This window comes from Mycteria americana, chromosome 4 (genome assembly GCF_035582795.1).
Source record: "Mycteria americana isolate JAX WOST 10 ecotype Jacksonville Zoo and Gardens chromosome 4, USCA_MyAme_1.0, whole genome shotgun sequence".
Taxonomy (NCBI): domain Eukaryota; kingdom Metazoa; phylum Chordata; class Aves; order Ciconiiformes; family Ciconiidae; genus Mycteria; species Mycteria americana.
In genome coordinates, this window is record NC_134368.1 from 50237534 (window position 1) to 50247918 (window position 10385).

General features: G+C 54.6%; 1 protein-coding gene across 6 annotated transcripts in view; it reads right to left on the bottom strand.

Annotated features, from left to right (window-relative positions):
* TMEM131L (transmembrane 131 like) overlaps positions 1-6044 on the bottom strand; it is an 83598-nt gene extending 77554 nt beyond the window's left edge. For all 6 annotated transcript variants that reach the window (XM_075500429.1, XM_075500433.1, XM_075500430.1 and 3 more), the window contains exons 1-2: positions 5882-6044; positions 5437-5507 (exon numbers count right to left, since the gene is read on the bottom strand). In XM_075500429.1, coding sequence (XP_075356544.1) covers positions 5437-5507; positions 5882-6005 — 195 coding nt within the window. In that variant the 5' untranslated portion in view covers positions 6006-6044. The remainder of the gene's footprint in view (positions 1-5436; positions 5508-5881) is intronic.
* Positions 6045-10385: the final 4341 nt, after the last annotated feature.

Genomic DNA, 10385 nt, shown 5'->3' on the forward strand with positions numbered 1-10385 from the left:
TAAAATCTCAATCGTGCAAGAAAAAAAAAAGAATTAAAAAAGTCACCCTCGACTCTGAGCGTGCACACAGAGCCCCCATGTCCAGCTTTCTCCTATCTTCTCTCCTCTGTATGCCACGGGCTACATGTATACTTACACCGAGGATTTAAAAAAAGAAAAAAAAAAAGAGAGGAAAAAAAAAGAAAGCAAGCAAGCTTTCTCAAACTACCATACTGCCAGACAAGTACTACAGGAGGATGGAAGGAAGGGAACGACTCCTGAAGCCAAAATGCAGATCCCAGCAGCCTATCCAGGACAGGAGAAAAATCCCCTTCCTCCAAAACCTCATCCTGAACATGGGCAGGTGCTTGTGCTAGAAAGCCCCTGAAAGTGCCCCTCTCATATCACACAAGTCATGAGAGCCTGGGCTGACAGCTTCTGCACAATCTGCATGGCCAACCAGCCCCAAGTCCTATCAGCGCCATCCAGAAGCTCAGCTGGGAGGCTGGAGGGGCCTTTTAACAGCCCAAAGAGGAACATAATTCCCACCCCAAGTCTGTCTCAGGCTTTCATACAAATTGTGCACCTTCAGATAAACCCTGCTTTGAAGTAGGTGACTCCGTACATTCAGTTTGTTCATAGCTGATGGGATGTGCCTCTGTTAATGACATACTGCAGTGCTGCGTATCTCGGATACATATGTAAGATCAAGGTCTTCATCAGCTTTTGAAACCGGCAGAACAATTAACCTTATTAGCCTGAGCTGCACTGAAGAACAGGAACTGAAGACAAGTCGCTACTACATGGGAAAAGAAAAAAAATAATAAAATAATCCTTCAGAACTGAGCAGAACCTTTAAAGCGAAAAACCCAGGCAGCAGCTCTGTATTTGCCCACTGTCTGTAACAGACTACCATACAGTAAATATTGTGGTATCTTTCTCTTTCTCCAAAATTCAAGCACCTGAAACATTATCACAGCAATCTGAAATAAGCAGTCACTGTAATCTCCTAAGTATCTGCAAGCAAATTGAAACATACACAAGGCTTTCCTCTAATGAAAGATCTCACTCATCTCCTACATGCAACACGCAGGTACAGCAGAAAACCCATCACATCAGACAGACATGGCACCGACACCAAAAAAAAGTTTGGTATAAGTTGCCTTTGATGACTTACTGTCATCTTCAATTGTGATAACAAGACCTACAACTTAACCTTCACTATTTAATTTTAAAGTAGTTCCTCCCTTGAAACTGAAGGGGCTGAAAGGAAAGCACTGCATGCCCTGCTCTGCAGGTACCCAACCCGTCTGCCTCTGCCTTCAGATGCTCACAGCAATCACCAAAGCGATTTCTGACACACAGAAACACGCAACTACGACTCTCCAATACCTCTTTTAAGTGGTGTCCACCACGAACAACAAATGGTATTTGTGCTTCTCCTTTCATACACTGGTGGCCGTGGAGACAGCAGGCCTGACACCCTTATTGTGCTTCTCCTTGGGCTCTTTCCTCTCCTCTTCAGCAAAAAAAAAATATAACTGTTAACCACCTTTCAGCTTTGCACTGAAGTGCTCCAACATGGCTGTTTATATTTGGAGCTTTTTCAGCCTCTAATGGTGATGGGCTTGGGTGTCAAGTCCTACACAAAGGAGCTTTTTTCTCCCAAGCATTTTAGTTAAGTAAGTATTAACAAGTTACAAACAAACAAGCAAAACCACAAAATTATAAGGAGTCTGAATAAAAACCACAACTGCTCTAATCAAGCCTCTCACACTTGAGATTTTCCATGTCAAAATCCCACTGGTTTTCCATGCATCTCCCAACCATCAGGGCCAGCAAGACTTTACATTTTTCCACATTGAGGACAAATGATGGGAAGAACAACAACAACAAAAATCCAGCCACCCACCCCAGGGACGTTTGCTATAAAAAGGAGGTCAAGGGCAAGGAGGAGAAGGAGAGCAAGGTGGGAGCTCTGCAGCTACCCCACACTTCACACCTTCAACAAAAAAGAGGAACTGGGAGGAAGGGAATACGGACACCACATCCGACCGGGAAACCCAGCTCATCTCAAAGCAAAAAGGGAACCCAGGAAGAAACATTAAAATGCTGGAGGAAGCTGCAGACCGGTGGAAGACTGTCAGCGGACTAGATACAGCCTGCTCCTCCTCAGCTCTGGCACACGAGCCCACGCACACCCTCACCGACTGCAATTCTCCGGGCACCCGTCAGGCTCGGCTGTGGAGCAAGAGCAGTAGGTGAGCCATCCCCAAACGGCTCTGCAGGCTTCAGAGGAAGCTGAAATCAAGAGAAAAGATCCCAAGCATGGGGGGGGGGGGGGAGGGAAGAAAAAGCATAAATACGTGTAAAGAGGGAAGCTGGGAGGGGGCACGCAAGAAGCACAAACAATGAAAGGGAAGCAAGAGGAAACAGAAGGTAGAATGACCGACCGGGGTGGAGGCACAGAGGCCCTGGGCGGCTGTGCTCCAGCATGCAAATTCATGCAGTTCACGTAGACAAAGCGATGCTGTGAAAGGCCTAGAAAGCAACTACAAATATTAAAATGCTTTGTTGTTCCACCGCCACCGCCTCTTAACACAATGTCTTTATTTGGTACATGTTCTTGGAACAAAAGCACGCACGGGCAACCTGATGGCTGAATGGGCTACCGACCCGTCCAACTTTCACCCTCAATTTCTGCAGGCAGCAAGGAATGCTCAAAACTGCTCTGTCAAAGGCAGCTGATGATGCATGGAAAATAAGATAATAGTGCAAAGCCACGACAGAAAGGGAAAAGCATCCATCAGACAGCATTGGTAACCCGCCAGAAATAGGCAAAAAGGCTGGGCAGACAGGGCAACCTAAGCCATACCCATGCTCAGAGCCTGCGACACGCAGGCAGGAGGGAGGTGCTTTGGGTGAGGAGCATGCACGGTTCCTTCCCTGGATTTTTCACTTCTGCATGCGAAGTCCTCGCTCCCCTGTGCTGCACTCCTGCCCTCCCTCCTCCAAAGGGAACAGGAAGAACCAGATCGAGGAACCAGGACACTTCCCGTTCCCAAAGTCTTCCCCGAGACCTATCTTTAAACACATGAATGAAGCAACCCTTGGATATTCCCTATCAAACAACATTTATTATCCACTCAAAAGCAAGGAAGTTCTTCCTCTTACTAGACCCTCACCATCGCGTCACCACTGCTGTGGTACACAAGCACTAGACAACAACCCTCTGCGAGGGTTTAAGTGAGAAAGTCTGTTCTTGCAAGGAAGAGAGCACGGACAACCTCCTCGTAGTGGTAAGTCAGAACATTTTTTTTAGTGGAACGAGGAGACCAACAAGCAATAAACCTCTTGCAAGTTTAAGCATCCCTCCAACAAAGAAAGGGCAAGCAGACGTAACAGATGAAGCATCCGGAGCTGATGCCGGCACCTCTGCCGATGCCCCTCACCAACGCAGAACAGTCACCCAGCAGGGCAACGATGCCGAATTGCCTTCAGGACCTCGCAGATGCCACCGGGGATCACGGCAGGGTGGGTAACCCTCGACTCTTTGGGCGCTCAGAGAAGAGCCACAACCAGCCATCACAGAGCAGTGCCACCGCTCCATGGAAGCGGTGTTGGAAGGGTCCCTCGCCACATGCACAGGGACAGAGGGAGGTCTCCTTTCCTCCTCCCCCCAACGGCTGGACAAGGCAGCTTCAAAGTCGGCCACAGGCCCCAAGCCTGAGAGGTGCTGGGTGAAGCCCAAGCCCGCAAGGGAACAGAAATACAAGCGTTGGGGTTGGGCCTGGAACCAAGCTTCAGTCTCAAAGCCTGTTTGAGGAACCCAGGCCCTTCTGCTTCAGCTTGAGCAGTCACCAACACGTCAGATGCTGCTGTGGTCCCCGAGCTCGGAGGGGAAAGCCATGCAAAACAGCCCCTGCACCACTAGCGCTCATCTCGCTTCTAAAGTCTGCCTTTTATTTCAGCGAGCCTATTGTGATTTTCACTTCTCGCTCTGTCACAACTGAAACTAGAAGACCTATTTTCTTTCCTGCATACCTAACGCAGCATCTACAGAAACGACAGAGGAGCAGCAGCCTCAGCTTCGCCTTTCACTGCTGCAAGGACTCGGCAGGACCATATATGCTCAACCACGCCAAGTTCAAGAGCCATTCATGCCTGGCTTCGTTTCAGTCACACTAGAGCTTATTTTTTATGAGGATGCTCAAGAACAAACTGTTTTCCAAGAGGACTTAATCTCCTCAGGAAGTAAACATCACATCATCTTCACTCAATTGCAGCTTTGCAATGAGGAGCAACTATAAACGACTGCATTACACGGTTCTACATCTAATGCATCTTAATGTCTTCAAGGTAAAGACTGCACAAGCAGAAGGCCGAGTTCCTTAAGCATCCCTGGGCACAGAGACTCTGCACCTTCCCTTAGCTACTACCACATCTGCACAAGGCAAATTCTGAACAGCATAATATATGTAAATATTTTTAAAGTATTTGTATATACAATTGATAGTACTCTCATAACGCCAGGATGCAAAATGCTGGGCCCCGGGTAAGCAGCACCAATTGTTAGCTAGCTGAGGAGAGAAACAACACTTCTGCTGTTTTTCCCTACGTTAATGGGCATCAACGCTGAGCACTAAACAGAGAATGATATAATGGCTTAAGAGAAACACATTACTCTCTTTTCCCTCTCACATAAGATGATGTCCCTAAGGACTGCTTCTTCCCATTTACGAGCCTGGTGCCTTGAAGTCTAGGAAGGCCCAGCTCAACATATGGCAGAGTCCGTCAGTGCAAGTTAAATGACTGCCTCAAATGCCACACACTCCAGACCACCGCTTCCAGCACCCCTCCTCGCTTACCGGCCCCGCCATGCATTTTACCGTACTGGCTCCTCTCCCCATACAGAACGTAACAAATCGTGTTACCACTCAACAAAAGGGGCTAAATGAAACAAAAATGCGCTACGACGAGAGGAACGACATCATAAATGATGTGTCATTTGAGGGGGGAAAATGGCTTCACCTGAGCAGGTCTGAGATATAAATATATGCATACTCATTATGTGCACACCCAGTATTTACCGTGCACAAATACATACATTAAAAAAAAGGGGGGGGACGACGAGAGAAAACGGGAAAACACACAGAAAGAAAACAGAGCTGAAAAATCACACTGCTGGTTGCAGCCCCGGTCGCGGCAAGGCGCTGGGAGGGGGGAGCGGCGGGGACGGGGCTGCGGCGTGACAGCGGGCGAGGCCGCCCCCGCGGGCCTGCGCCCCGCCGGCCCCAGCGCGGCCCGGCTCGCCCCCCGCCGCGGCCTCACAGCCGCCCCCCGGACCCTCGGGGCCCCGCAATGGCACCCGACCCCCCCCCCCCGCCCCGGGCCTCGACCCCGGCCCCAGCTCGCCCCCCCCGGCCCCAACCACCGCCCCCCTCGGCGCCCCCTCACCTGGGCGGGCAGCAGGAGCTCCCCCTCCTCGGCCTGCCACAGCTCCACCACGCCGGGGATGGGCTCGATGGCTGCGGGGGCAGAGAGAGAGAAACGGCGATGGGCCGGCCGCGCTCGCAGGGGCCGGGGGCGGGAGGCCGGAGCCCGCAGGCGGCGGCGGCGGCCCGGGGCTCCCCGCGCCGGGGCAGGCCCGCAGCGACGTGCGGCCCGGCTGACACCGGGGCGCGGCGGGCACCGCGGGGCCGGGAGGAAGGCGGGGGGGGCGGGATGCGAGCCACGTCCCGGCTCCCTTTGTGTCCCCGGGCTGCCACCGCGGCAGCCGCCCGAGGGACGGCGGCGGGGGCGGCGGCCGCGCTCGCACGCCCGGAGCGGGCAGCGGCAGCACCCCCGCTCCCTTCCCTCCCCCGACCCGCCCCGTCCCGTCCCGTCCCGTGGGCGCCCTCACCTTGCCCCTGCGCCTCCCCGGGGCGAAAGCAGGGCAGGAGGACGTGGAAGACGCCCAGCAGGAGGTTCATGGCCGCGGCCGCGCGGCAGTAGCCGCTCTGCTGCGGGAAGCGCAGCCCCGCCATGCCGTGCCGCGCCGCGCCGTGCTGCGGCTGGGCGGGGGCGGCGGGCGCCGGGGGGGCGGGGCCGCCGGAGCCGCGGGCACCGCCCACCGCCACGCCGCGCGGCTGCGCGCCGCCACGCCCCGCCCGCGGCCACGCCCCCTCCCGCCACCGCCTCCAGCGCCGAGCACATGGCGGGCCGCCGGCAGCCGGGGGGGGGGGGTCCCGGGGGTGCCGAGCCACCCCCCAAAGCGCGGGGGAGGCGCTGGGGAAAGGTGACGCCAGGTCGCTCGTACCACCGCGGGTGTGCAGGTGGCGGGAGCGGGCGCTTCCCTCTCTGCCTTACAGCCGTGCGGGCCGGCAGCCGGCGGGGCTCGCGTGGTCCCGTTATTTTCAGAAAAAAGCGTTAAAAGAGTGAGCGGAGGGAGAAAAGCGGGAGGGGAGAGCGCAGAGGGGAAGGGCGAGGGGAGGGGGGAGAGGGGAAGAAAGCCCAAACCGGCGCCGGTGGGGCGACCTTGCTGCCCGCGGCCCCGGGGAAGGCGCTGCCCGAGCGAACGGCGGGCGTGCGGCCGGGGAGACAAGTGCTCGGGGCTGGCTTGCTCGGCGTTGCCTGCCTGCTCAGCAGCGCCGGGTGCCGGGGGGTGGCTGCTGCCGTCTGCCCCGGCTTGGGTTTCAGTAACTGCTCCGGTGCCTGGAGCTTTCTGATGGGTCTCTCCGGTAATTACAGCGTTGTAAAACAGAAGCGTAGAACAGAGCCCAGCAATAGCCTCTGCTGGTCATGCGGTTTTAACGTGCGTCTCGCACGCCCTTCTAATCGTATTTTAAAGCACTTGTCCCTTTTGCTCAAAAAATAAACCCCCAAATGCTTAAATTATAGGAAAAAGCAGTTGTTAAACTAGTTCTGCAAACCTTGAGGAAAAAAGAAAGCAAATACTCCGCTAACGAGGTTTGCACAACCCCAGAATTGCATCTGGTTCTCTCCTTACCGATCGCACGTAGTAACTCACGTAAACAATGGAAACACGGTGCTCCCTCACCGAAGGCTCGTAAATAAAGCCAAACAAATGACAAAGCCCATTTTCAGCCCCAGACTGAGACAACACATGAGGCCGTTTGAGACCCGGGTCCCCGTCGGCAGTGGGACAGCTACGCGATGCCCTCTCCGCTTAGCGGTTGTAAAAGCTCTTCCCACCCAGGGGCTGTCCGGGCTTGGCCGAGCCGGGGTGAGGGTAGGGCTGTGCGCGGGGAGCGCGTCTCTGCTTGTGGCAAAAGCGGTGCCGGCCCCTGCCTAAAGGAGAAGACTTCGGCCTTCGCCCATATTGGGCAATGGCCGATGCTTGGCGATGCAGTCTTTTCTCCTGCCCGCATCCTCCTCCCGCTTGCTTCTCTTCCCCCCTTATTCCTTCTCTCTGCCTGTTAGACAGGTCTTTTGTTTTCCACCCTGTCCCTCTTTAATCGCATTGCCCATGCTTCCCCACACGCAGGCAGAGGAATCACTGCCCCGGTTGTACGGGCGCACCCCTGGGCGCTTTTTAAAGCACCTTTTAAAATGGCATCGGTTGGACGTTTCACTGCCAGCAAATGCGCAGCCACGCTTGGACAGGTGCAGGAATAGATGCTCTAGAGAGAAAGAGGGTTATAATGGCGTAAACGTCATATAACAACCCCACCCAGGGGCTGCGTGGCACCGTGAACGTAGTGTGCGTTCAGCAGGGAGCTGTTCCCACCACTTTTGCAACTGGTCCCAGCTGGAATACCAGTTAGAGCCGTAGACTGATGTTATTTTAAATTATTAGCTCTTTCTTGCTGAGTTTTTAAAAACCGATGTCAGCACAAGCTGATGATTTTGCCTGTCTGAGTCTGAAAATCGACTGCATTTTTAATGTCTGCAGGAAGGGGTCTGGCTGGCAGTAGGTCGGGGTTTAGAGGAAAACTCTCCTAGGCCGTCCTGAGACTGGTAGCTAAACAGGTTTTAAAATGTTAGGTGAGAGAGGTGGCCTGGGCCACAGTCTGGGCTGGGACCAGGCTCACCTGGGAGATGCTTCCCCCGTTAAATGCAAGGGGCACGTTTGCAGCCTTGGAAAGAGGGAGCTGTCAGGCTTTCTGCAGGCGTGGTAGAGCCATCCCAATTCCACGGCAGGGCCGAACACCTTGCTGTCTGGAGGCTTTGTCAGATGCAACGGGCAGGACTGGGAGGCAATCAGGGCCGTGATGCAGATGTTGCGATCGGGTGGGGAGATACGTGTTGTGTAACAGGCATCAGATGGGAGCAGGCAACCTAATTATGTTCCCGCTCCTGTGCTCCTCCCTTTACCAGCTAAATATGCCTGGCACTGTTCTTCATGTGTGAGATGAAATGAAATGTATCTGCTGCTAAATACACGGAGATGCTCCCGGGCCAGCCCCAGGACAGTCTGGAGAGCTGCCGCCCACCGTAGAGGGTGCAGGGCAAGACAGAGCAGGGGCCATGCTGGGTGGGCAGAGCAGAAGGGAAGCAGAGGGGGAAGCTCTTCCTCCCAGATGAGGCTCTAGGTGACTTCTGCAGTCATAGGAAAATGGGTGTTTGGTTCCTCCAGGCTGAAACATCTGCCTTTATTGGCCTTGGTTGTGCGGGAGGGGACCCAAGACCCCTGTGTCCCGCAGCACCCATTGCCCCACCGGTTTCAGCCACCCTATCTTCTCTTGGCTGCGCTCGGCGGGTGCTGGCCCACAGTCCCCCAGGGAGGGTTTGCCTCCCACCGCAGCGCGTGGGGGCTGCACTGCTCCTCCTCGCCCGCGGCACCGCCTGCAGCCAGCCGGCGTGTGACACGCAACCCCACTCTCCGCTCGCATTGCCTTTCGGCAGCCTGGCCCTCCCTAACACCGCATCCCTCACCGCCCGGTTATGCGCACATCGGCACCGCCGCCACCAGCTTTCCAGCTGCATCCGACCTGCATTCGCCGCCTTCTCACTGCCGCAGCTTGATTTTATTTAGAGCAGCCTCGCTCATCTAGCCTCGCTGCGGACCCGTCGGTGAGAAGGAGCCTGGTGCGCAGGATGCGGCAAGGCGGAGAAACAAGGCTGCCAGCATGTCCCTGCTGGCTCTCTTGGCCTCTTTGACAGGCCACCATGGTGCTCTTCCATTCCCCAGAAATTAGTGATTCATCCAGAGCCAACAGACTCACCCCTCTCTTCTTGGAAAAGCAAACAACCACTAAAACATTTGGATGAGGAACTTGTCAGGCGATGCACCAGGAGGGGATGGTCCCGGGGAGGGAAGGGTCCCACCGTGTGAAGCCGGCATGGACCGGCGCGTGTAGCTCCCCCAGCTACCTGCAGATGTGTCAGTGCTCTTCCAAAGCTCGCAGGCCTATTGACGATGCTGTTTTCCAGCTAGGGAAGATTTTTTGAGGCTATACACGTACTTACTATTCATGTGAAGCAAATCCCTGCGCTGGCATACTTTAAGATCTTTGACTTGTTTTTCAGTAGTAGGATGTGCTGCTGAAATATTTACTTTTGCTGTTTCCCTTGCCCTTGAACTACAAGGAAAAGGAGGTGAGTTTTACCTACAGCAGTCTGGAGATACGCTGTAAACTTCTGCAAATCGTAAAGCACACGGCCGTTAATCCAGCCCTAAATGCCATTACGAATCCCCATTACTTTCAGTGTGGGAATAGCTACTCGCCTTTCAAATAAGACAGAATACTTTACAGAAATACTAGGCAAAATTAATTTCTGGGGGAATTGAGCCCAGCAGAAGCCTTTCTAGTCAAAGTATGCAATCATTACATTTGCAGCCGCGTATTACATCGTATGCGGTTAATGCTCAAAATAAGTATACTGATCATCTATTTAGGGGCTTCCATTAGGTACAGTTTGAGAGACGGTATGCACCAAAGGTGATATATTTAAAAAAAGAAAAAGCCCCAGGGAAGTGGTCAGCCCGCTCTGGAGTATTATCTTCTTCTTGCCATCCCCAGCTGGGAAGTCAGCAGTGATAAGCCCCATTGGCATGGGCTGAAATATGCCCGTCCTGGGGTCTGCAGCGGTCTCCGGCTGAGCCCAGGGCCTCTTCCCGCCCTCTCTGGCAGCCTCCCTCCCCTGTCGGGCTCCGCTTTATCAGCCCCATAGCCGTACATCCCCAGACCTGCCCCGCACGCCTGGGGCTGGCCCTATCGGCAAGCGCAGCAGTGGCCAAAGAGAGATCAGGAGGGATAACGCCTTCATCTGGGTCATCTCCTCATCCAACTAGCTCGTTCTTCTTCGAAGGGGCAGCATTTCCCCAAACACCCGCTGCCGGCGCTTCGGGGCCGGGCACAAATCACCGGGGGCTCAGTCCCACCCAAGGGAAGGCAAATCCCACCGACCTCTGCCACAGGGCTACGTGCTCCCCAAAGATCAGCTCACGGGTGAGTTCACAA